General features: G+C 50.5%; 2 protein-coding genes across 9 annotated transcripts in view; one reads left to right on the top strand and one right to left on the bottom strand.

Annotated features, from left to right (window-relative positions):
- The window catches only part of RNLS (renalase, FAD dependent amine oxidase), a 72,999-nt gene extending 70,471 nt beyond the window's left edge, over positions 1 to 2,528 (bottom strand). For 5 of the 7 annotated variants that reach the window (XR_010473578.1, XR_010473579.1, XM_065068115.1 and 2 more), the window contains exons 1-2: positions 2,248 to 2,528; positions 412 to 554 (exon numbers count right to left, since the gene is read on the bottom strand). Coding sequence is in view for 5 of the 7 variants with exons in the window: in XM_065068115.1 (XP_064924187.1) it covers positions 412 to 554; positions 2,248 to 2,513 (409 nt within the window). In the remaining 2 variants the exon portion in view is untranslated. Of the gene's footprint in view, positions 1 to 411; positions 555 to 2,027; positions 2,134 to 2,247 lie in introns of all 7 variants that reach the window. The other 2 variants (XM_065068117.1, XM_065068118.1) reach the window with 2 other exon arrangements.
- A 13,763-nt stretch (positions 2,529 to 16,291) lies between these two features.
- On the top strand, positions 16,292 to 25,049 carry LOC102083917 (putative lysosomal acid lipase/cholesteryl ester hydrolase). 2 transcript variants are annotated; one of them, XM_005505226.4, is made up of 10 exons: positions 16,292 to 16,448; positions 19,722 to 19,811; positions 20,310 to 20,475; positions 20,902 to 21,100; positions 21,343 to 21,452; positions 21,722 to 21,858; positions 22,279 to 22,422; positions 23,561 to 23,632; positions 24,364 to 24,429; positions 24,705 to 25,049. In XM_005505226.4, the coding sequence occupies exons 2-10, from the start codon at positions 19,728 to 19,730 to the stop codon at positions 24,936 to 24,938; spliced, it is 1,212 nt and encodes a 403-aa protein (XP_005505283.2). In that variant the 5' UTR covers positions 16,292 to 16,448; positions 19,722 to 19,727; the 3' UTR covers positions 24,939 to 25,049. The 2 variants fall into 2 exon arrangements, with proteins under 2 accessions (XP_005505283.2, XP_021147024.2); XM_021291349.2 differs by lacking the exon at positions 16,292 to 16,448 and adding an exon at positions 18,603 to 18,865.
- The last annotated feature ends 1,724 nt before the right edge of the window (positions 25,050 to 26,773 follow it).

Raw genomic sequence — 26,773 nt, 5'->3', positions numbered from 1 at the left:
AGCATAGTTAAATATGCACTCATGAAAAAACACCCAAACGCTCACTTGATTCAAGTCACAGCTCAAATCCCTGCTCAACCACGATCTCACTCCACCTAAACTATCTCTGTCCTAATGGTGCTAGGTCCAACTTTCATATGCTAAAGCCAACAGTGTAAATATAAGCTTGGCCACTGAGCCTACAGCCCTTATATTTGTACATTTTTACACACCAGCAACTGAGGTCAGTAAAGCGCTTGCAGGGCTTGGAAATCTATAGAGCTTGCAGGCATGTTTATCAATCTAAGCAACTTCAAGTCATACATAAACAAACAAGGAACTTGAACGTTCTCATTGAAGATTTAAATTTGAAAGACAGTTCAAAAACACAATCATTATAACCTTTCATTTCCTACGAAGGCATATAATTACCTGACTGTTTTAAATAATACTTGACAACCGAGGAGATGCCCTGGGGTGCCATATAATTGCAGGAGCCTTCTTTCACTACCATTCCTTCAACAGGCGCAGTAAGTGGTTCCAAGACACCATGAGACAGAAGCTCCTCATAGAAGCTTAAAGGGAGCAAAAGACAAAGGGATGAAAATACAGCACATAAAAACCAACAGCAGTTGTCATTATTTTTCACAGTTTAAGTTAAGACCAGCCTAACTTTTAAATTTAGAAAACAGTTTTTAATGACCTCATTCAACCCTCATTTCAAGGTTATGCTTGAACAGGAACCACAGCTCTAAAAAGACAAACTACCTTGCTATTTTATTAGGGGCTGGCCCTTTGTGTGATACCAAGGCTCCCTACCATGCCTGTAAAAGACACTGTTGGTGGTTTGACCTGAAGGTTTCAGGACTGTGACGGGGCAGGCACGACAGCTACTTTAAGCTCAGAATATCAGCCCAGAATCACTGCTGTGATTCTGGCTGCAGGTGCTTGAAACACACCTGCCTTTTCTGGGGTTTCCACACAAATGCCACACTTTTGCACCACTGTTACACCACCGCCCCCTTCCCCAGGCTGCAGCAAACTGACCTGTGCACCCTGCAAGGCCCAGCAGGCCCTGCCAGCACCATCCTGCCGTCCCCTCAGCCAGGCAGCTGCTCTTGGGGACACTGACATCATGTTCCTGCTAAAACAAGGCACCTCCCGCTTGTTCACAGAATCCCAAGATGTGAGGGGTTGGAAGGGCCCTGGAAAGCTCACCCAGTGCAATCCCCCCATGGAGCAGGAACACCCAGATGAGGTTACACAGGAAGGTGTCCAGGCGGGTTGGAATGTCTGCACAGAAAGAGACTCCACAACCCCCCTGGGCAGCCTGGGCCAGGCTCTGCCACCCTCACCAGGAACAAGTTTCTTCTCAAATTTAAGTAGAACCTTTTGTGTTCCAGTTTGAACCCATTGCCCCTTGTCCTATCACTGGTTGTCACTGAGAAGAGCCTGGCTCCATCCTCCTGACACTCCCCCTTTATATATCTGTAAACATGAATGAGTCCCCCCCCAGTCTCCTCTTGTCCAGCTCCAGAGCCCCAGCTCCCTCAGCCTTTCCTCACACGGGAGATGCTCCACTCCCTTCAGCATCTTGGTGGCTGCACTGGACTCTCTCCAGCAGTTCCCTGTCCTGCTGGAGCTGAGGGGCCACAACTGGACACAATATTCCAGTTTTCTTTCATATCTACCTGCCCTGTCACCCGCACGACATTCAGGTGCCTCTGAGGTGTGCCAGGTGACCTCTGAAGGTCCCTTCCAGACCAAACCACCTACGACTCTCTGAGAAATGAAGCAGCGGGACGGCACTCACACACAGGTCTGCACCACGGAGGCGCGACACCCGCGGGCAGCGCGGAGTGGAGCAGAACGCGCCGTTCCGCCGCCGAGCGGGCGTTCCCCCCCTCTGTCCCACCTTTATCGCAGGCGGCAGGGCGGGGCGGGAGGCGGACCGGAGCGGGGAGCGCGGAGCCCACCCGCAGCACCGGGACCGGCGGGGCTGAGGGGGCGGGGCCAAGAAGGGGCGGGGTGGAAGGGGCGGGGCTTACCTGCGGCGCGGCTCCGCGCGTTCGGTGTCGAGGGTGACGTACTGCGCGCCCAGGTCGGCGGTGCAGGCGGCGTCCCGCGCGCTGCGACTCGTGCTCATGCGGCCCCCTGCGCAACGAGCCGGTCAGAGACCGCCACGCCACGCGACACGCCACGCCACGCCACGCGACACGCCACGCCACGCCACGCCACGCTCCCCACCGCCCGCCACGCCGGACCCACCTGCGCCGCGCGCCTTGTCCCAGACGGTGACGCTGCCCAGCGCCGCCCCCCGCAGCAGCGCCGCGCACGCGCCGCCCGTCAGCCCCGCGCCCACCACCAGCACTCGCGCCATGGCCCTGCCCCGCCCCGCTCTGCTCGGGGGCGGGACTCCCTGAGCCGGTCACGCCCCGCGGAGGGCACGTTCGCCCCGCCCATGGGCGGTGCCGAGGGGCGGGGAAGCGGGCTGCCACGCCCACAGGCGCGCGCGCGGGCGTGTGCACGCACATGCACAGGCGCGGTCACGCACAGCGCCCGCGCAGCGCGTCCGTGTGCACACAGTCCCAGAATGTCAGGGGTTGGAAGGGACCTCGGAAACCCATCCAGTGCAAACACACGTGCGCGTGTGTGCACACACACGTACACGTGCAGTCACACACCGCCCTCATGCTCACGTGCACACACACCCCCTGCACACGTGCACCCCTGTGCGCACATCCATGCACACGCACATGCAGTCACACACCTCCCTGCACACACATGCACACACACACCCCCTGCACACTCGCACCCCTGTGCGCGCATCCATGCACACATGCAGTCACACACCTCCCTGCACACACACATGCACACACCCCCCCTGCACACTCGCACCCCTGTGCGCACATCCATGCACACGCACATGCAGTCACACACCTCCCTGCACACACACATGCACGCACACCCCCTGCACACTCGCACCCCTGTGCGTGCATCCATGCACACACACATGCAGTCACACACCTCCCTGCACACACACATGCACGCACACCCCCTGCACACTCGCACCCCTGTGCGTGCATCCATGCACACGCACATGCAGTCACACACCTCCCTGCACACACACATGCACACACACCCCCTGCACACTCGCACTCCTGTGCACACATTCATGCACATGCACATGCAGTCACACACCTCCCTGCACACACACGTACACACACACACACCCCCTGCACACTCGCACCCCTTTGTGTGCATCATGCACACACACATGCAGTCACACACCTCCCTGCACACACACATGCACACACACCCCCTGCACACTCGCACTCCTGTGCGCACATTCATGCACATGCACATGCAGTCACACACCTCCCTGCACACACATGCACACACACCCCCTGCACACTCGCACTCCTGTGCACACATCCATGCACACATGCAGTCACACACCTCCCTGCACACATATGCACACACACACCCCCTGCACACTTGCACCCCTGTGCGTACATCCATGCACACGCACATGCAGTCACACACCTCCCTGCACACACACATGCACACACACCCCCTGCACACTCGCACCCCTGTGCGCACATCCATGCACACATGCAGTCACACACCTCCCTGCACACACACATGCACACACACACACCCTGCACACTCGCACCCCTGTGCGCACATCCATGCACACGCACATGCAGTCACACTCCTCCCTGCACACACACATGCACACACACACACCCTGCACACTTGCACCCCTGTGCGCACATCCATGCACACGCACATGCAGTCACACACCTCCCTGCACACACATGCACACACACACCCCTGCACACTTGCACCCCTGTGCGCACATCCATGCACACACATATGCAGTCACACGCCTCCCTGCACACACACATGCGCGCACACACCCCCCTTGCACACTTGCACCCCTGTGCGTGCATCCGTGCACACACACATGCGCACACACACCCCCCCTGCACACGCCACACCTCTACATGCAGCTCTTGTGCACAAACCCATGCACGCACACACACACACACATGCAAGTGTATAGACACACATAGGCACACACTCTTGCACACACATGCGGTCACACACCTCCCTGCATGCACACCCGTGCATACACACACCCCAACTTTTCTCTATTTTGTTTATTTTTCCTGCTTTTCTCTCCTTTTTCTTTCTTAAATCTTCATCACCCGTATTATTTGCAAAGTACAGGAAACACAGGCGAGGAGACGGCAGTTCCAGATGTGTTGTTCAGACTGATACTGCAGTGACCTGTTCCCTGAGACAGGCTGGGTCCTGTGTAGCCTTTCCCATGTGGTTGGCTCTGAAGTGCCTGCACATGGGGGTCCGGAGCCCCCCGTAATGCAGTTGATTTCTGGCTTCATCGGGGACACAAAACACACCATTGTCATCTGCCAGTGTGGATCCAAAAGACATCTAACAGGTCTCTGGTGAAAAAGCACAGCAGAAATACATCTCCTTAGGGGCAAAACAGTACTAGTAGGTTTGACATTCATTAAAGATTGCAAGAAAGAAATCCCGAAAAGCAATTACAAGACAGTCCAGCGTGTGGCTCCGATAGCCACGTGCGAAAAATCCCGATGAAAAAAGGGGCTTAGGGAATGTACAAACTGGCTACGCCTTGGGGTTTATCTGAGATGTTTTGGTAAGAAGATTTGAGTCGCTCGTTTTGCGCTGCGTGTTTTCTGACTAAAGGGCTTTCTCCAAAATCTGGTGTGTACACGACGTGATCAGGCAGTGCTGCAAAAAACACCCCTGGTAGGGCACTTATGCAGCAGATAGAGAGTTCAGTCCATGGTTGGTTGGTTATTATGACCGTCCCATCCATGCCGTGCTTACACCTGCGAGGGCGACGAATCATGGACCCCACACAATCCAATATGAATTCAAGTGAAGCCGTTTATTACTTGTTATAACTCTCCTTAAATATCTTTTTGACCTGTCCACGCGCTGTCCATGCATCAGAAAGCTACTTGTAATTGGTCAATAGCTGCTGTTCACGCGCCGCAAACTAATAGGTGATTGGATTATACAATTCTTACATAAGCTCTAATATTATACAAAACGTATCTATATTATAGCTGACTTGCTGATTCTTTTCTTCACTAGACAGTCTTCCTTTTGTTTTACCCAAGGTTGTATAAAGTCACGTAAGACACGTAGGCTGCTCGACTCTTGCTCTCTTGCTCTCTTGCTCTCTTGCTGAATACATAGGCCTCAGAGGCCTGTTCAGTTCAATTCCATACAATGTCCATTAACTTCAAGAAAATCACTCAAATGTCCCACATACACCCGTGGGCAGAGCGCTCGGAACATCCTCGTCTCTCACACCAGAGCAATTAAAACCATTAACTCTGTCCCAGGGTGTTGTCTCTTGCTCTCAAACCAAGTCCAAATAATGACCGTGCTAGCTACGAAAAGGTTTCTAACTGCACGAAGAAAATTAACTCATTTTCAGTCAAACCAGCACAGTATTTCACAAAGAAATAAGGTGAAGTCTTTCTGCTTTAAGAAATGAGACCTCTACAGATTCATGGCTTTACGGGTTTGGGACAAACTGTGTTAAATATTGCCAGGTTTGGAGCGTTTGCTCTGCACAAAACCACCATTTCTCTGCGTGGGCAAGCATGCGAGAAGATGTTTCTCCATCCCTGGCTCCCCTATATACATGGAAAACAGAGGCTGAACTGTTACAATACCTGAGTTCACATGAAACAACATATGCAGATCCTCCACAAAACCCAACTCCATAGGTTGACCTTTAGTTAGAAACAGTAGAATTGGCTTGAATTTCAGTGTTAAACATGATGATGACTTTTTTTCCCCATTTTTACCGTTATTTTGAACTAAACGAGGCTTGTGGACCAAAAGAAAACAGGTCAGGGAGTTATTCCTTGCTCATCCCTCGCAGCACCAGGATGCTCTTTGCTGTCAGCACCACCTTTAAGCTTTTGCTTAAAAATGGCTATTTTTCCTGCACTGTTGTATAGGAAATGTTTTTAAACCTTCAATGCAGAAAGTTATCACCCTTTGGCCTAGCTGATCGTCCCCGGTTAGGCGCTCTGATGACGGGTTGCAGGTCTTGTCGTCGCTTCCTTTTAGCCTGTCTTAACTTGAACATTTCTTTCTCATTTTTGTCCCCTTTGGAATAGAAGCAAACTGTATTATTTTTGGTGGCACTTGCAAATCTGGCCATTTCATTAACGCATAGTGGTCAGGTCTCATGTTTTAATTCAGTTCAACGTGTGTCTCTTGCACCATTTATAGAGAGAGCAGTGATTTCAGGGGGATTTCACCTAGAAGTAGCAATGAAAGGCAAAGCAGATCGATGAGAGACAGAGAGGAAATACAGAAAATAATGTTGGGTGGAGAACAGTCTTTCTAATGCTGTTGTGGGTTATTTCTGATCACAGAATTCATTACTAGAATATATATATATATAAAACCACTTGGCAGTGATTCCCTAGTGATGCTGGACACCATGCACTGGCCTTGCTGACCACAGTAGGATGCCGCTCTTGTGCTGAACATCCATCTTACACTGTGGCATGGGGACCAAACCATCTCCCACCCTCCCAAACCACCTGTGATGCTAATTAGCGCTCCATGATAGATATTGCAAGTCTTTGCCCACTTGCTCTATCAATTCAGGTAAATGTTTGCCATCTGCAGCATCCTTTGGTGAGAAGCTTCACAGGGTGTCACTGCTGGTGACATGACAGCAGTGATGCTCTGTGTTTATCCTCTGCCGCCTTCTTCAGAGGTCCTGTCCTAAGCCTTTCTTCTCCAAAGGACAAGGTCAGCAAGCAGAAATTAAAATGTAATGAATGTTATCTATGAAGAGAAGCTTGCACTCATTAGTTTCCTGGTATATCACAAAGCCACGTTGGCTGCAGTAAATAATACATGATTTAATTCTCTTTCCTCCCTGTTTTCTTCCTAAATGTGTTGCTTCTGCTTCTGCCTCATTCCAAGCAGCTTTGTGTAAAGTTGTATTTAGAGGTATTGCTCTTTACCCAACCAGGTTTTGCAGTTTGCTTGAGACGGTCTGTTCCCAGTAAACACTTTAGTCTCTTCTAAAATAAAAAACAACTCGTAAATTTTATTAGACCATCAGATTATCAGATTAGGCAATTGTGTGCTTTTCCGTCTTTAAGAAGTTCTCTAAGCATCTTTCTGCGATACAAATTCTTGTTTAAGTTAATCCTGTTTAAACACATCTTTTTTTCAATTCTCTTTCCGGTTCTGCTGAAACAATTTTCCCAAAGGAAAAAAACCACAGCTTTACTTCGTATTTTGCCATCAGTACAAAGGGCTTTTCTCTGATTGCTTTGCCTCCTTTGCTGAGCAGTTTCTCTCCCTTTGAAACAAAGCCATGACCCAAATCCGCACTGAAATGAAAATAAATGGGCTCCCAGCAGCAGGAGATGTCTTCAGATGAGACACGTGGCACGTGGCTGGACCCAGGAGATGTATAGAGACAAATGAACGACCCCAAAATCTATCTCCAGGGCCAGCAGAGGGGACTGGAGACCCCGGCACAGCCCCTTGGCCAGGGGTCGGGGATGCTCCGACTTGGGACACCTGGTGTCCCCAGCTCTGCTCCTGGTGACATGTGCTTGGTGGCCGCCTGGGGATCTGGGGCAGACCAGCAATCACGAATGCACTAATTAGCGGCCTGGGTGATTTTTCCATGCACTGATGCTGTTTTCCACCAGTGCTTTTACATGGGTGCCGCCTGGCTGTTGGATGGTCCCATCTCAGCTAGATGGGGCCATGGCTGCCATGACCTGGGGCTGGACCACTGACCCCAGGACCTCTTCCCATCACCCCAAAGGCTGCTGCCCTGTTCCTCCCCAGCTGACTAGTTGGGTCTGCTGTCCCTTACTGGGAGCACTGGGATGGCAACCAAGACCTCAGCGCACATCGTCACTGCCGTGAGGCCATTGCCACTGCTGGAGAAGAAGACCTCTTTTAATGCATGCTGTTTTGGTGGGAAAAGGTAATGGAAGTGGACAAGGCTGCAGGCCAGTTGCCGAGTCAGCAGATTGTCTCTTGTCCGACAAGCAAATATGTCACGAAATAAAAGGACATCAAACAGGCTTCTGCCATGGGACAGCAAGTCTCAGCTGGCTGGCTTGAGGAGAAGTCAAGCTGCTGAGCTCCCTGGTGGAGCAGCAGAGGGTGGTGAAGGGCTCTGAAGGCAGAGGGACAGAGCCACAGGGACAGTCTCAGCACCGGTCTCTTGTCAATGCCAGCTGGTGGGTCCTGGCCCGATCCTCCTGGCCTCACAGGCCTCCCAGACCCAGCACAGAGAAGTGGGACGGATGCTGGGGACACCTTTCCAGTGCCTGGAGGTGCCCGCTGAGCTTGGGTCCTTGCGTTGCTCTTTGTCACTTGCTCCCTCATTGGTTATCCTGGAGGACAGGTCATGCTAACCCGATCACCGAAGGACACCCCTCTTGGTCATAACCCACAAGTGTTGCCACTCTCTGCACCCTGTGATGCCTCTGGCCAAGGTTTGGGGACGCAGTGATCTGCTTCCACGTTAAACACCGTGTCACATCCCCAGGCCCTGTCCAGGTTGTCCTCTTGGCACCTCCTTAAGGGGCAGCAGCAATACCACTTCTTGCTGTCCTTCTCCTAGGAGCCACCAGCTCTGTCCTGAAACACACGGGGGGTGGTTAAGTCAGGCTGTTGAATCTTACACAAGCCAGCTGATCTTGCTCAAGTGCCAGCGGGTTTATCAGCCACCGCCCTCCTCATTAAACTGCTTCTGTGATGACTGGCACCTGGACCATCGCGCATGGTGTGTCCGAGGGCAAACGTCCCCTCATCACTGGGACAAGGACACTATGACTGATGGTCAGGCACCCTCTTTGAGGTGCACACTGGGTAATTTCAGTGGTTTCATGAAAAAAGTGACACAGAGGCATGTATTTTCATAACCAAAATGCCTCCTTCAAAACACGCATGTTAGCCAAAGCGTACCCAAACCAGAAATTAAAGGGGAAGAAAGATGCTCTTGTGCCCACTCTGCCTTTTGTGCACTGAAGTTATATCAGTACCAGGAGTGAAACAGCCAGAAGGCCCTTTTGGTTTCTTTCTACCACTGGAGAACAACAGGGTATCACAGTTCAGACAAGCGGATCATGCCAGGCACAACATAAATTTAACAGTTAATATTTCATCTTGCTTTTCCTCCTTCTCCTATCTTCCCTTATGTCTTCTCACCATTTCCCAGCTTTCTGCTCCTTCACCAGTCTCAAGGATTTAATTTCTGACCTTTACTTTTTTTTTAACAGAAGTGATAGCTGGCTATTTTTTATTTTATTTATTCATTTTTTACCATAGCCAGAACATACAATTGAGAAAGCAGCTATTTGCAGGTGTTAAATACAATTACATTTCCACTTTCTTATTCACAAACACTAGAGAAGCTGTGGGGGGAAAAATTATGTCTAGAAAATGATGTCCGAGTATTGACAAGGTAAGTTGGGAAGAACCAACAACCGCTGAAGGCAGGAGAAAAATGAGGAAGGAAACTGGGAATCCATCCCATTGCTGCTGTGATTTCTACATCCCCCAAGTTTCTCCTGGCCTGGAAAATGAGCCTTTTGGGGATGGCTTGGAAACCTCTGAGTTATGGACACTGTTTTTTCCTTAATTCCTTCAACAACAAATTCTTTGCTTATATGGGTGCAGAGGCAAATCGCCTCATTTCGGATACGGCCACCAGGGCAAGCTCTACTTGCCACTTAACTTAAAACACACTAATTGAGGCAGCGTTTCCTTGCTGTGTTTTGTTGTATATAGATGCAATAAACCTTCCCTGGAAAGATTTTAGTCAAGAAAAAGAAATGAACCATGCTTTGGAGCCCTTAGAGGCTTCAGTATTTGTAACTGGTCCAAATAGACAGATGGAGAAGTGGAGGAAGATATTGCTCTTCTCATGAGCATTCAGTGCTCATGAGTAATCAGACCTTTGTCGTGACACAGAAACCTTCTCCCACAAAAGGCTGGACATGTAAATGTTAATTGATTTTCAGCCTGAGGGTGATGAGAGCCTGGCCCAGGTACCCAGAGAGGTGATGGATGAACCATCCCTGGAGACATCCCAAGCCAGGCTGGACGGGGCTCTGAGCAACCTGAGCTGGTGAAGATGTCCCTGCTCATGGCAGGGGGGGCACTGGATGAGCTCTGAAGGTCCCTTCAATGCAAACTGTTCTGTGATTCTAAAAGAAGAGCTCAGCTTGGGTGAAGCTGGTGAAACTGAGTAAAACAGGTGGTGGTCTGAAGAGGGGCCCATCTGAAGACAAGAACCTGAATGTAAATCCCTTATAAGTAACATCAGTTCAGGCAAATGGAATACTGTGTCCAGTTGTGGCCCCTCAGTTCCAGCAGGACAGGGAACTGCTGGAGAGAGTCCAGCGCAGCCACCAAGATGCTGAAGGGAGTGGAGCATCTCCCGTGTGAGGAAAGGCTGAGGGAGCTGGGGCTCTGGAGCTGGACAAGAGGAGACTGGGGGGTGACTCATTCATGTTTACAGATGTATAAAGGGGGAGTGTCAGGAGGATGGAGCCAGGCTCTTCTCGGTGACAACCAATGGTAGGACAAGGGGTAATTGGTTTAAACTGGAGCACAAAAGGTTCCACTTAAATTTGAGAATAAACTTGTTCCCAGTGAGGGTGGCAGAGCCTGGCCCAGGCTGCCCAGGGAGGTTGTGGAGTCTCCTTCTGTGCAGACATTCCAACCCGCCTGGACACCTTCCTGTGTAACCTCATCTGGGTGTTCCTGCTCCATGGGGGGATTGCACTGCATGAGCTTTCCAGGTCCCTCCAACCCCTCACATTCTGGGATTCTGTGATTCTGTGTGAAATGAGATGTCCTTCACAGTGATAGTGAAGAGCTTCCTTTTGCGATGGAGACAGCTTCGGCAGCACCTGAGCGATATACAAACCCGTACACATCCAGTGTCCCCGACTGCGGTGGGGATGTCTTCCCAAAGCAAAAACATTCGTGTCATCAAACACGGTGAGGATTGGAAGCAAATTGCAATCTGTATATATTGTGGATCATTTTCTTTCTCCTCTATATTAATGATGGATTGGGTTTTTCTCATTTGAGCAGTAAATTAATCAGCCCAGAGGGCCATTGGGTGCATAGATTCAGAACTCCTCAATCCCCTTGTTTTCTCCTCTGCCTCCACTGTTTTTGACAGCTTTGGTGATTAGGACCCCTGTGTGAAGAAAGACACCCTCACTCTATTTTTTCAGTTCTAAATAATTGAAGAAGTCAAACCACAATATGTGTGAAAGCCCAAAAAAGGCCCATGAGCACATGGGTAGAAACTGGCCATTTTCAGCTTTGGGCTGGAAATCCCAGCTCCTGTCTCAAAGGGCGGATTCTGCTGCAGGATCTGGAGGAGAACAGAGGCAAAGAATCTCCAGGCTGGGTTTTTGGGGGGAGCTCAGTGAGTTTACAGCTGGGTTTGACATGGTATTGGTGCAGCAAATCCATTCTTTGTGAAAGATCACAATTTAGGAAGCAACATAAAACAGTGGTTTAGGAATTACTCCAAGCTCTCATAATTTTACGGATGAAAAACAACATGAGCCTGACTTTGTTTCACTTGAAAGAGGAAACCAAAATGTGTTATTTGAAGGTGCAGTCTTAAGTATATGTATTATATTTGTCCTCACAAAACTCAGCGTTATGTTGCAATCTGATGGCAATCTCCAGTCCTGCATGCCAATTTCTTACCTTCAACGATCTTTAACTAGGCAATCTATTGAGAGATGGACTTCGACTGTTGCTCCCTGAAGTGGTTTATTCTCCTTTACAATTAGATACAGGTCAGGGGTTGTTATACCTTTGCAAACACAGAGCTGCGCTCTCTACATTAAGCACAGTGTCTTGCAGGGATCCCCAAGCCGGCCAGTGGTGGTGGCAGCACCAGATGCGTTACAGCAATCGGTGCTTTGAGAGCAGCTTCCCGGCCTCACGAGCTGCTCGGCTGACGTCAGTTTTGGTCAGAGAGCAGAGCTTTATCCTTTAAACATATTTTTCTCTGTGTTAAAAGGCATGGGATTTCAGAGGTTGCAAATTAATCTCCCTGAGTCTTAATCCATCCATATTTTTATTTCCTTCGGATTGGAGGTCCTAAAGCCTTCTGATCTGTGCATCACTGTGGGTGACTTCTAACAAGTGTAGGCAGAATCACACACAATTCTACAGCCAAACAATTATTTTACTTACTGGTGTAATAAATAGACGGGGCTGCACACCGTTGGCATCATCATGAACATGCTCAGCCCCCCAGTGCAGGCACCGATGAGCCGCTCTGCCATCTGGGCAGTTATCGGAGAGGTGGGGAGATCACAGAATGGACTGGGTTGGAAAAGAGCTCAGAGATCATCAAGTCCAACCCTTGGTCCAACTCCAGTCCATTGACTAGATCATGGCACTAAGCGCCATGTACAAGCTCAGCTTAAAAACCTCCAGGGCCGGTGAGTCCAGCACCTCCCTGGGCAGCCATTCCAATGCCTGACCACTCTCTCTGCAAAGAATTGCTTTCTAACATCCAGCCTCAATTTCCCCTGGCAGAGTTGAAGCCCATGGCCCCTTGTCCTATTGCTGACTGCCTGGGAGAAGAGACCAATCCCCCCCTGGCTAGAACTGCCCTTCAGGTAGTTCTAGAGAGTGCTGAGCTCAGCTCTAAGCCTCCTCTTCTCCAGACTAAACAAGCCCAGCTCCCTCAGCCTCTCCCCATAGGGCTTGTGTTCAAAGGAGAAACTCCTTTTGCAGGCACTGTTCTGCAGATGCCTGAGGTTCAGCAGCCGGATTGCTCTGGTCCATGTTGGCCACTCAGGCTGCCTTCGGGCAACCAGCCATGTCTGCTGTGTCCAGAGTCTGGAACTAAGTCACAGTGCGGTGAATTCCTGCCCTGTTCAATGCTGCACAAATACAGGCAAAAATAAAAGATGGTTTCTTTGGTTGCGAAGAGCCATTAATGAGTTCACCCCTGCAGGGTGAAGAGACTTGCTGCAGTTTACTCTTCCAGATTTTTTGTTTTGTTTTGGTTTGGTTTAAACAGTAAGAAGATAAACAGGGTGGGTAAGAAAAGCTTGGCAATAAATAATGTGATTGGAGAGGCATGGGGAGGTGGATTTATAAGGCGACAGAGGGCTCAGCCCCTCCAAGCTCCTCTGCATGTTTTATCAGCAGAAAATCACCAGCTTTTGAGCTTGACTTGGTGCAACAAAGAGGGTCTGGTGAGTACAGTCTCCTACTGCTTTGAACTTGCCAGATGTGCCAGCTCAGAGCCTCCCAGGCCAGATGTGGCCTCCTTCCGCCCTCATTCATCCCCTGGGGACCCCCAGCTCTTGAGACACAAATGACACTGCTGCTCCCACTCCACGGGCTTCAACTGGAGCGGCAGGATGCAGGTGGAGGGTCCGTGTGGGGCCACAGCAGCACATTTGGGCTGGAAACACCTGCTCCACATTGCAGCGTCAAGCATTGGTGGTGCTGCCAGCGATGCTGGAGCTGCTCGATGTCTGCTTGGGGCACCTGCCATCCTGCTCACACCACCCCTGTTGTCCCGCAGGCGCGGTGGCGAGGTGAGATGTGGCCGCTGCTGGTGGCCCTGTGCCTGGCCCAGGTACTGGGTGATGCTGTCCTGTGCGTGGGACCGAGACATGACAACCCTGAGCAGTTCATGAACATTGTAAGTGCTGGGGAGTCCAGTCTTCCCTGTGGGGTGGGCACAAAGTCCTTCCTGAAGGACCAGCTGGGCTGTCCCCATCCGTTGTCCTGGTGTCTGCACCCATGGGGACCTAGGGGGCCTGGGCACATCCCCCCATGCTGCGCTGGGCATTCGGCCAGCTGGTCGCTGCCTTGCTCCTTTGTCATTGGTGTCACCCCCTTGCCTCCACCTGCAAGGGGGACAGTGTGGCCTCTGGGGCGTCCCTGGGGCTCCAGGCACCATCTGTGCCTTTCAGAGCGGCTCTTCCACAGTGAGAACCTCTTCATGTCTCCTGGAGATGGTCAGATCACGTCTCACATCTTGCCACTCCACAGGTGGAAGAGACTTCTGAGGGGACAAGAGTCTGAGCATCCCCCTCTGCTCATTGCTCGCTCCTCGCTGTCCCTCCAGACCCAGCAGCACCGGGAGGCTGAGGCTCTGTCACCCCGGGTTTCTCTTGCTGTGTCATGCTTTAGCAGTGCAGTACAAGCAACAGTGTGCCACACTGGGGAACTTCCCACCCCGATAAGCTCTATTAATACGTTGAATTTTGGGGGGTTGCTTGATTTGGCACAGCCAAGAAACAATGGAGCCAGCTGTGCTCTGCTATCTCCAGGGAAAATGTAACCTCTGATGCATATCATGCTTGGGACAAGTTCTGCCATGAGTCAAGTCAAAACCACCCACCTGTTTCCTGACTGGTTTCTCTCCTTCCAGAGCCAGATAATCTCTTTCCATGGGTATCGCAGTGAGGAGCACCAAATCCTGACGGACGATGGCTATTTCCTTACCATGAACCAGATTCCCAGTGGCAAAGAAGGGTCCGGAAGCAGAGGGGGGCATCGTTTCTATGCAGCAAGGCTTGACAGGTCCCCTTCTTTTGAGCAGAGGAGGCAAAATGAGGATCTAGGCAAAGCGATGATCTTGGCAAAACGAGGATCTAGGCAAAATGAGTATTGTCTTTTCAGAAAGAGGGATGTGGCTGCAAGGAAGGGGTGCAGGAGGCCTCCTGGGAGGCAAATGTGCTTTTCTGTGGGTGCTGGTGGGGAAGGAGCAGCCTTGAGCTGGCCCTGGGAACAACGAAGCTCTGGGACAAGGCAGCATGACCCAGTGAGCCTGGAGAAGGAGGGACACGGTGGCTCCTTCGCTGGAGCAAACACCCAGCCCTGTGTGAAGGCTTCCTGACAGCTCAGAGCCAGGAGTGGCAAAAATATCTCAATCTGGATGAAAGAAAGCACTAGCAGAGGAAAGAAACTGCAGGGAAGCTGCTTTGTCCCCTGCAGAAGACTTTCCATAAATGATATGAACATGTCGCGCTCCAGTGGGCAGCTCCTTCCCCGTTCCCAGGTACTCCCATCAAACAAACATCCTTTTGTTTTTTCTGTCATTTCCAGGATCCAGGTTACCTGTGCTGCTCCGTCTTTACAGCTTCAAATGGGGGTGGGATTATTGAGGCTTTCCAAAGAACGCGTGTTTGCATTTCAGCAAACGTGTCTTAGCCAGACCTGGAGGCATTGACACCGGGAGAGGTGACGGGAGCCCACAGCAATGCCAGCACGCTGCAGCGTGCCAAGGCATGAGCGTGTTGGCAAGGAGCAGAGAGGCATCCTCCAAGGCAGCGCTGCCAAAAATGACACCCACAACTAGCACCACCCCTTCAGGGTGCTGGGCACTGTCTGGCCAAGTGCATGAAGTCTGTGGGAGAAGTGTAGGATAGGCAAAGAATGGCTAATGAGGGATGTGATATGCACAAATGGAGATAACTGACCAGGAGGAGGTGACTGGAAATGGGGTGGGCACAGGCGCCCAGCAGAGAAAGTCACTTCTCGCGGTGGTCCAGCCGACCATCTTTTGTGCTCAGTAAGAAGATGCGTCCTCCCGTCAAAACTGCACCCTGTGGCCAGTGAGAGCAAAATGTTGCTTTATCGCCAGCTTCTTCCCTCCCCAGGGATGGATTTCTGTTTCATTTTTTAAAGTGCACCCCCAACAGTCATTAGGGGGGTTTTGCATTTCCAGGTGGTGGCCCATTACACACCAGAATGTGACAAGAGCCAGAGTTGGGTGGGTTTCCCACAGGAGCTTGCAGGGATGAGTTAGGCTGGCCCTATGCGCCCTACTGTGCCCCACAGATGCTGTTGTGTCCCATGGACCCCTCTGTGCCCCATGGACTCTGCTGTGACCTCATGGACCCTGCTGTGCCCCACGGACCCCGTTGTGCCCCGTGCACTCCGCAACACCCTGAGGACCAACACCAGCCTCTTGCACCAAGACCAGCCACAGCGCAGGTGGAGAGCGGTCCAGAAGCTGCGCATCCTCCGGCCCATAATGGTCACAGGTGATGTCAGATGACACTGTGCCACATCAAGTGAAGATAACCGATTTGATACAGCTGTCAGCTCCTCCACAGTGCGACAAGAACATTCCCAAGCAAGGCCAGGTAGGAAGGGGTGTCTCATTTCAGAGGAGGCTCCCGCCCTCAGACAGATTTCATGTTCACAGCAGAAAGGATTATAGGGAGTGGTGACCCGTGACGCTCTCAAACATGTGAAGCAGAGCGAATAATAGTGCGGTGTGGTGGGTGAGAGTGGTGTGTTTGGGTGTGGGAACCTCCTGCTTGGCAGACATCGGGAAGGAAGATTCACAAACCTCTTCTCCTGCAGCCTCTGAACCACAACAGGTAATCCTTCCTCCTTGGGTGCCTCGGGCTGCCAGCAAGGGGCCATCCCTGGGGACAGCTGGACAGAGCTGCAGGGAGCTGAAGAGCCCCATGGATAGGATGGCGGGGCTTCCCCAGCAGCCATGGGTCCAAAGGGAAGTAATTTCTTCTCACGGGAGGGGCTGTGGGAGCACTTGGGGGTCAGGACCGCGCTGCTGGTGGAACTGGTGCCACCCTGCTGTGCCTCTTGGAGGTCACTGGGAGCTCTCAAGGTCTGGGAGCTGAGGAACCCTTCACAAAGTGAATGTTTTTGCAGGTTGGCTGTTGGGAGGAAAGGGCTGCCCTGGACAAGGTTCTTCCCTTGAATTTGCATGCTGTTCTCATGATGTTATGCCACAAAAATGCTTTCTGTCCCTGTTTCTCTGAAAGGCTCAGTCTTAAAAGTATGGAGAGTAGAGTCTCCCAGGGCCATCAGCTGCAGGAGGGCTGTGTGGGGTGTGTGGGGCCGGTGTCCTTGCTGTGCCTCCCACCTCTGCCTGTGTCCCAGGGAACGATGTGGATCCCTGCTGCACAGCGGAGGTGTCGGCAGTGACAGGCCATGCATCAGGGGGTCCTGGCCCCAAATTGCAGCCTGTGGGGTTCGGGGTGGAGGTGAGGAACCCTCCTTCCCCCAGAGTGGGGAGCAGCCATGAGAGGTGGGGTGTCACCCTTCTGGGTGGATGGTCAGGGCTCTGCAGCCACCTCGACCTCATGCTGGTGACACCCCAACCTCATGCTGGTGATACCCCAGCCTCATGCTGGTGACACCCCAACCTCATGCTGGTGATACCCCAGCTTCATGCTGTTGATACCCCAACCTCATGCTGGTGATACCCCAGCCTCATGCTGGTGACACCCCAACCTCATGCTGGTGACACCCCAACCTCATGCTGGTGACACCCCAGCCTCATGCTGGTGATACCCCAATCTCATGCTGGTGATACCCCAGCCTCATGCTGGTGATACCCCAACCTCATGCTGGTGGTACCCCAACCTCATGCTGGTGATACCCCAACCTCATGCTGGTGGTACCCCAACCTCATGCTGGTGATACCCCAACCTCATGCTGGTGGTACCCCAACCTCATGCTGGTGATACCCCAACCTCATGCTGGTGGTACCCCAACCTCATGCTGGTGACACCCCAACCTCATGCTGGTGATACCCCAGCTTCATGCTGTTGATACCCCAACCTCATGCTGGTGGTACCCCAACCTCATGCTGGTGATACCCCAACCTCATGCTGGTGACACCCCAGCCTCATGCTGGTGATACCCCAATCTCATGCTGGTGATACCCCAGCCTCATGCTGGTGATACCCCAACCTCATGCTGGTGGTACCCCAACCTCATGCTGGTGATACCCCAACCTCATGCTGGTGGTACCCCAACCTCATGCTGGTGATACCCCAACCTCATGCTGGTGGTACCCCAACCTCATGCTGGTGATACCCCAACCTCATGCTGGTGGTACCCCAACCTCATGCTGGTGACACCCCAACCTCATGCTGGTGATACCCCAGCTTCATGCTGTTGATACCCCAACCTCATGCTGGTGGTACCCCAACCTCATGCTGGTGATACCCCAACCTCATGCTGGTGGTACCCCAACCTCATGCTGGTGATACCCCAACCTCATGCTGGTGGTACCCCAACCTCATGCTGGTGACACCCCAACCTCATGCTGGTGATACCCCAGCTTCATGCTGTTGATACCCCAACCTCATGCTGGTGATACCCCAGCCTCATGCTGGTGACACCCCAACCTCATGCTGGTGGTACCCCAACCTCATGCTGGTGACACCCCAGCCTCATGCTGGTGATACCCCAACCTCATGCTGGTGATACCCCAGCCTCATGCTGGTGATACCCCAACCTCATGCTGGTGGTACCCAAACCTCATGCTGGTGACACCCCAGCCTCATGCTGGTGACACCCCAACCTCATGCTGGTGACACCACACTGTGAGCAGGAGGGTGGACAAGAGGTGTTGGAGTTCTCCTCCAGCAGAGGGGCAGTGACTGTGGGATCCTCCACGTATCTGCTCCAGGGACAGCAGAGGGAGCAGGTGGCCTTCCCCCAGCTGTGAAAGTGCCTCCTGAAGCATGTGAAGCTGGTTCCTCCAGCAAAAAGGAGAGGGGACGATGAGAAATTGCTGGGAAATGACAGAAAACTGCTTGCAGTTCTCCCATCTTTCTCCAGGAAGATATTTTGCAGGGAAGCAACGAGGCGGATGCGAGATATCTGGCGCTGGTAGCCAGCACAGGCACATGCATTTGGTGGGACTTCAGCAAGGCTTCTTTCTGCGGTCTCCATGCAATCTAACTATTCAAGCATGTCACACAAGAGCTGAGGCAGTATTTCTGTTACAAATTTGTTGTCTCCAACAAACAAAACAACAGTAAGTTGGAACACACCAAAACAGACCCTTCACAACCCTTCTCAGCTAGAACAACGGGTCTCCTGGGATAGTATTTCATTTGGGCTTGCAAAAACAACTCAAATGTGTCCCAAGGTCTCTTTCAGCCATAAGGACAGCCCAACCAAATCACATCATTTGATTTTGTATTAAGAACAAAACCTCTATGGTCCTGCAACTTAAAACTGGCTGGTTTACTCCTGGTTAGCTCAACTATGAATTAAACCAAATAATCTATTCTTCTGACTATCTGAGCCATTGTTCTAAATGAATAGTCTATAATCATCCCCTTGAAGACCAGATTTGCCCTGGGACTGGGTTGTGGCTTCCTGAGATTGGCTGCTCAGCGTGTTCATGAGGAATTGCCTTGAGTATCTTTTATTTCTATTCTATATATATATATATTTATATATTTACTAGTAGTGTGTTAGTATTTTGTTATTTTATTAAACTGTGTTTATCTCAAGCCAAGTTCCTCCCTTCCCTTTTGATTCTCTCCCCTATTAGGGGTGTGGGGGGATGATTGAGCAGCTATCATGGTTGTATTGCCACCTCAGATTAAACCACAACAACATATATACACGTTTTTTAAATACAAGGATCTGATGGAAAATGTGTGATTAAAACGTGATGGAGTTTGGACTCCGGCATTGTTGAAAATAAGGAAAATGAGCAATTTCTAGGACAAACTAGAGGATTTCAGGTTTCTAATTATTTCACCTGTTGAGTGGTCAGATTGATAGGCCAACAGAAGCCAAGAGAAGCGTATGCAATACCTGGCTTCCCTGTCAGTTCCATCAATGTCTCTCACGCTCATCACATTGACAATGTTTTGCAGAGCACCATGATGTGGCTGTTCGTAACCATTGCATGCTTGATGTGCATGGGTGAAAAGGCAGATGCGAGCCCCACGGTGCCCATGGATGTTGTAAGTTCTCACTTCTCTCCCTTCTTTTCCTGCTTGGGCATGAGCTGTGCTGCCATAGACTGGGCAGGACCCATGGTCTTGTGTGTGTATCTTCACCAGGGTTTGGCACCAGAGAGCTTTTGTCCCCTTTGCTGATGTACTTCAAGATTTACAGCAGATATTTGGTCCAAGTCAACAGATTGGGTCAATGCAGCTGTTTCAGGCTTGGAGCTTCACTGTCCTTGCCCCCCTACTTGTCACAAACGTTGATTGCAACATGAAGAGTGACAATGGGTCTTTCTTTGACAGACCCGCTCAGGGACTGAAGGAAACTCATACCTGCCAACCATTTTAGCTGAAGCCGTGACATGACCACGGGGTTGGTGGAAGGGACATTGGGAGCAGGAGTCACCACCACTGGCCACTGTTGGCTTCACCCAGCCAAGCCTTGGCACCCTCCGGGACAGAGACCCCCATCTCCCTGGGGACCTGTCCTGCGCTGTCCTTTTCTCCCCACAGGGTGACATTATCCGCTACCACGGGTACCCCTATGAGGAGCACGAAGTGGTGACAGACGACGGCTATTACCTCACCCTGCAGAGGATTCCTCACGGCCGAGACAACCCAGGAAGCTTGAGCAGCTCCCAGGAAGCAGAGACACAGGACTCCAGCATGTTCTGCCACCGTAAGTGCCATGAGAAGCTCTTCCTGGTCCAGGGACCCTGAGAGCTTTGCTGGGCTGGAATAGGCCACAGTCAGGGCTGATTCATCATGGCCTCATTCTGCCAGGAGACACCTTTCCCTGTAAATTAGCATTGGTAGCAAAAGAAATGCAGGTGCCCACCACACTTACCTTCTTGTTCTGCAAGGATCTGCTCCGAAGAGGAAGGAAAAGATAAGGAGAATGAATGGGGCCAAGAAATCTTGCCCCAGGTTTTACCCCAGCTCAAAACCAGCCAGTGGAGCAGCAAAAAGCCATTTGTCAGCAAAATAAAACACCCCTGTGTCCAATGCAATGCCATCTTGCTATTTTGACTCCTTCCTGTTCTCCACCTGGATGCGAACAGTCAGTTTTGCTGGTGGCCAGCCAAAATGACTTTTCTTTCTCCAGCTCCAAAGCCCGCGGTCCTCCTGCAACATGGCCTCTTTTTGGAGGGAAGCAGCTGGGTTATCCACTTGCCCAACAGCAGCCTGGGCTTCATCCTCGCTGACGCTGGCTACGACGTCTGGATGGGAAACAGCCGGGGGAACAGCTGGTCACGAAAGCACAGAGAGTTTGAATTTCATCACCCAGAATACTCAGCTTATAGGTATTTTCTGCAAAGCTAGATGGTAGGTAGGTACCCGGTACCCTCAGCAGTGTCCATAGGCTTGAGGAGCAGTGCTGCTGACAATGGGCATCAGCCAACACCACCAAGATGCCACAGGGGTGCCCATACCCACCAGAGCCCTCTCCCGCTCCCCAGATAGTGATGGCACTACTTGCCATGTCCTGCTCATCACTCTCAAGGTCAGTAACAGTAATTTTGTCATCTGCCTCTCTCCATTGCAGCTTCCATGAGATGGCCATGTATGACCTTCCAGCGACAATCAACTATATTCTGCAGAAAACTGGACAGGAGCAGTTATACTACGTGGCTTATTCCCAAGGCACCACCACAGGTATTTAGGAGGAGGTTGGGTTTGTTTTAGCAGAACAGTGACAGCCTCAAAACTGTTGCAGTGGTGGCTTTTGGTGCATCCCACTGCTGTCAGGGTCCTGGGAAGGGTCAAGATGGGTGCTGAAATGCATCAGCAGCAAAGGCTTCAGGTCAAGCCACCAACCTGTTAGAGCCACCTCTGAGGGTCCTTCCCATGGGCACACTCACTTGGGAGTGAACAAGTCCTTCAGCAGTAGCAGGGCAGGGTCTGCTTCCTCTTCCCTCCTGCAGGTTTCATCGCCTTTTCATCCATTCCTGAGCTGGATCGCAAAATCAAGATGTTTTTTGCCTTGGCTCCTGTTACGGCAAACTCAAATCTGAAGTCACCCTTGGTGAGGGTGTTTGACCTTCCCGAGTGGCTGGTTAAGGTACGTCCTCATCACTCGCTCTTCTGGTGTGAACGGGAAGGGGATGAATGGGGAAGTCTCATCACCCGAGACACGCGGTGCTTGTGCGTTGCTTCCATCTCCTTGCGTGCCCTGTGCATCGAGCAGGGACATTTGTGTCCATGCTCTTGAGTCTGCAGGGCATTAAAGAGCGTAAAGCCCTGGCCAGAGAAGAGCTATTTGTAGGTGTTTGTTTTGAGCCTGTCCTCCTAGGAGAAATCTCTTCTAGGAAGATCAGGGCTCTTCCAGGGCCAAGGCCATTTCTGAAGAGCCAAATTTACAGAGCGCAGCAAAGCTGTGGCAAAGAAGGCAGCTGCTTTCGGGGTGAGCAGAGAGGTGGGGGGTCTCTGGAGGCAGAAGAGGAGCGTGAACCTCATTAACCAACACATTTGACTTTTGCAGCTCATTTTAGGACACATGGTGGTCTTCGACAAAGACGAGATCTTGCAGCAAGTGACTTCCAGCCTGTGCAGATACTCTGTCTTTAAAAGCTTGTGCTGCTTGGTCCTTTACTTGCCTGGTGGGTTTACAGACAGCTTAAATGTGGTATGTACACTCCGGATTAACTTATAAATGAACCAGTTTCTCATTGCTTGAACCTGAGTTGTCAACTAGCTGCCTTCACCCGGACTTCTACACATTTGATTTATTGAAAAATCTGGCCATTCTGTCAGCACTTTGCAATCTGGCCATTGTGTTGGCCGTTGTGATGGCACCAGAGGGAAGCCCAAAGTGCACATGAAGTCACACGTCCATGTTGTGTCCCCAGGGTGGGGATGCTGAAGGGGAGAGAGCAGAAATTCATTCGGTGCCTCTGTGGTTTCTCTTTCACTGAGTGATTTGTAATTTCACGTGCGTTTTGATGACAAAATGGGATCTTATGGAATGAACTGCTCGTCATGCACTCCTAGGAGAGGTGGGCCCTCAGACTCTTCATCCTGCCACCCCTTTGAATATATTCATCCCCAAATCAGGACTTTCTCTGTGCTCCACTGCACTTAACACAGAGTTGTAGAAAGATTCGTGCTGAAGGCACCGGGGTGGGGGTTTCTAGTCTGACCCTGCTCCCACCAGGGCCAATACCACAGTTACATCAGGTTGCATGTGGACATGTCCAGGTGGTCCCAGAGATGCCCCACTCCCATGGAAAAGGGTTGTTTCCTTGGGATTAGCCAAGATTTTGAGCAGCTCATGTGAGTAAAATTGGTGGCAGGTCCATGGATGGTACCAAGCAAGAGTAGCTTAGTCATGGATGGAGTCAGAGCTGGGCCACTGTTTCTCAAGCAGAGTGTTGGTGTAATTTCTTAATCTTCTGTGGAGGCAACGTCTTTGAAACAACGCTTAGAGCTACTGTGATGAGTTGCACATTGTCTTTGCAAAAGGATCCGGAGCACAAGATATGTGCTTTAATTTGAAAACCACACAGACTCATAACATGACCAGGCATGCCATGGGGATTGCTGGGCTGACCGAAGGGAGATCACCAGCCCTCTCTGTGCTGCTGCCTGCAGCGTGTGTTCAGATGGCATGTGGCTGAGCTGAGCTTAGGCAGAGCTTAGGTGAAGCCATTTGTACAAATGCAAGCTCCAGCTAACCTGTGTGAGAGACTTGTGCAGGATCGGTTTTATTTCTAATAGGATTTGCCTCCATGCAAAAAATAAATGTTTCCAATGATTTCTTGCAGAGCCGCATAGATGTCTACCTGTCCCGCTACCCCGATTCGACATCCCTAAAAAACATTTTACATTGGCACCAGGTAATATTTCCTGTTGCAGAGTAAGATTGCACACAACCAGGTCCCATGTTCGCTTCTGTTCTCTCAGCTGCTCAGGACCTCTGCTCAATGCTTGGGTATAATCCTCCATTGCTCTCCCTGTGGAGCTATATGGGAGAGAAAGGGGAAAATTGACATGTAACACTGGTGCAGATGCAGTTCTTTTGTCCATGACTTTCAACAAAAGATGACCAAGAGTCTTTGGAGCTGGCAGGGGATGGAAATGGAAGCAAAAACTGGAAATAAACCAGCACAGGAGATACCAGAGTCAAGGCTAAGAGCACATGGTCAGTAGAGACAACTAATACAACAACTAATCACTGAAAACATGCAGAAACTCGCATCCTTCTGTTGTAGACATTGACCACGACAGACCTGCCCAAAGGTCTGATCTGTGTCTTCTTTGAGGCGAGCTCTTGGTTGTACACTGGCTGCACTGTGGGTTTCTGGGGCCTTGGCTTCCAGACATCTAATATTCTGCAGCTCACCAGCCCCCCGGGAGAGGAGGGATGAAAGATGTGAACAAGGGGACACCTTGCAGGCCACGCTGAGATCTTCCCAGGAGCTGAACTCTCCTCCCATGAGACAGTAATACACATAACACACAGCATCCTGGAGCCTTGGTGTAAGGAGGGAACACCGCGGTTCCCTAGTCACCTCTTTTGTCTTTCTTATGGTCCCCTCCAATAATCACATCTCCCCTCCTTTTCCAGCTCTATCAAACTGGGGAATTCAAATACTACGATTATGGCAGTGACAACATGCTTCATTACAACCAGGTGAGAGAAATCCATTCTCATTTTAAAAAGAAAACGGCAGTGATAATTTTATGTGACTTATGGAATTTACCTTATATGGTCAAATAGGTTTGTACCTTTCTTACCAAAAAAAAGGTCTGTGATGTCACACAGTGATGACTTTTTGACATTCTGGTGAAAACTGGAGGAACCCAAGGCATAGTCAGAATCTCCAGTGATAGTTTCTGTACTGCTTCTTGCAACAGGGGAGAAATTCCAAGCAGCAATTAGGAATACTCTGAATTTTTGTCTTCCAGACCACACCTCCCTTCTATGAGCTGGAAAACATGAAAGCCCCGCTTGCTGCCTGGTATGGCGGCAGAGACTGGATTTCGACCCCCAAAGACGTAAACATCACGCTGCCTCGTATAACCAATGTGGTATACAAGAAATACATTCCCCAATTCGTCCACTTTGACTTCCTTTGGGGTATGCAAGCGTACGAACAAGTGTACAAAGAAATTCTTGAACTGATGGAGAAGAGCACCTAGAGTCTGACCAATGGCAGTAATTGTTTGTCTTGTTTGATATCTGGGATTTATTTTATTTGGGAAAAAAGAAAATAAAGGTGAAGAAAAAAGAGAGGGAAAAAGCTCATTAAACAGCTGTGCTTGGTGTGGGTTGATATTACTCTGGCAAGTGAGGAAAACAAGACAATCCAATGATGAGGAAACCCCGTAGGATTTGGGTTAAATAGGTTGAGGTCCTTGCAGAACCAAGGCCTGGCCCTTGGACCCTGCGTCTCCCACGTGCCTCACTCAACAAGCAACACGCAGCTTCAGTAGAATTCGGCTCCTGGTCATGGTTGTGTGCTCTGGCCTCGCTGCACTTGGGTTCCCAGCTGCAAACATCTGGACAGCAGGACGCTGGTGCTTCCTGAGAGTGGGTGTGCTCGCATGGGACCATGTGGTGGGTAGAGTGATGGATCTTGCTGGTGTAGCTTTATCCATCTTCTGGTGATTCTTCCATGCGAGAAATCCCAACATCCTGACGTTTGTTACTTTACCTTGCAGTCGGAAGGAGCTATAAAGTTTTACTTATGTGGAAGAGACAACAAGAATCTCCTGGAAGCCAGGAATGAGTCTAACTCTGCTTTCAGCTTCTGGATTACACTGCTTAATAATAGATTGATTAGGGGAGGAATTGTTAATTTGCTTGTTTGGGTATCTATAGTCTTAAAATATACCTAGGAGCAAGCAGAGCAAAGGATAAGACTGTCTTTCCACAAAGATGCACAAATAATAATAGTAAGAATAGCAATAATAGCGATAATACAGTAAGATTGGTTGCACTGGGCTCTGTGTGGTTGCACAGAAGATCACAGAAGAAAACAGGACACGGTGAGGTAACCTCGGGGTGTAAGAATTAGGCTATAGGTTAGATATAATCTATGTGGAGCAACAGCAATTAGCTACCTCACTTAGCGTGTTTGTAATAACACCTTTTTCTGTGAAATTGGTTATTTACTGCAAGGCTCAGCATTCTTACAGGACTGTGCTGTGTTCATGCCGTGGATATCAATGCAAATGCAAGAAAGACTTTTCTATCTTTGCAAACAAACACCCAAAGCTTGGAAAGACATTTCTCCAACAGGCTTCTGAAAAGCTTGCAAGAACTCGTTTATGTTTAGTTAAGAAGTAGTAAGTTTTTTTAATACTTCTGAAAACTTTTAAGAATTGCAGGGTTTAGTTTCCTGTCTTTCTGTCCAGGTTATAATGTTGCTGTCACTTCTGTAATTATCTGATGTGATGTTTGTATTGCATTATCTTAATGCATTGGCAGTCTCCCATGATGGAGCGTTTGGGTTAAGTCCTCTCTATATCAGGTTCTGGAAGGCTCTGCTCCCCATGGCACTGGTACTCACTTCCTATCCCTTCTCAAAGAGCACATGTAGCATAAATATTGTGATGTTCTGTCATCTGGGATTGCTTTGATCAATAGACGGATTGAGTCACCGGATGAGCTGTGTTGATATTGGTGGGACTGGAGTCCTTGCACGTCTCAAGTCCACCAGGCAAGTCAAAAGCCATCAGGCAGGCCCATGGTGATGGCACAGGTCCAAGGTCAGCCTGGACCTGTGATGTCAGGGTCCAGATCAACTCAATCTCTCTCCTTCAGACTCCACAGCACATCACGAGGCCTTGCCCACCCCCGTGAATGTACTCATGGCACAGCAGTGCTCCCTTTTCACTCTCCATACGTGAGTAAACCAACCTCAGCCATATGCCTCCATGTGTGGAGGACATTGGTCATTCAGCCACTTAATTTTCTTCCAGATGTGTTCCTGCAAAACTATTCTTGATCTGCTTGCATGCAGCGCACAAGG

This window comes from Columba livia, chromosome 6 (assembly GCF_036013475.1).
Source record: "Columba livia isolate bColLiv1 breed racing homer chromosome 6, bColLiv1.pat.W.v2, whole genome shotgun sequence".
In the NCBI taxonomy this organism is placed as follows: Eukaryota; Metazoa; Chordata; class Aves; order Columbiformes; family Columbidae; genus Columba; species Columba livia.
Note: the sequence above shows the minus strand (reverse complement) of the source record. Positions and strands in the feature narration are given on the sequence as shown.

What these genes read in the sequence shown, in the direction of transcription:
- LOC102083917 (XM_005505226.4), top strand. Translation starts at nt 19,728, where the DNA reads ATGATGTGGCTGTTCGTAACCATTGCATGCTTGATGTGCATGGGTGAA. An exon ending in CTCCAGCATGTTCTGCCACC is followed by an intron (nt 20,476 to 20,901) that starts GTAAGTGCCATG and finishes TTCTTTCTCCAG; the next exon opens with CTCCAAAGCCCGCGGTCCTC. An exon ending in ACATGCTTCATTACAACCAG is followed by an intron (nt 24,430 to 24,704) that starts GTGAGAGAAATC and finishes TTTGTCTTCCAG; the next exon opens with ACCACACCTCCCTTCTATGA.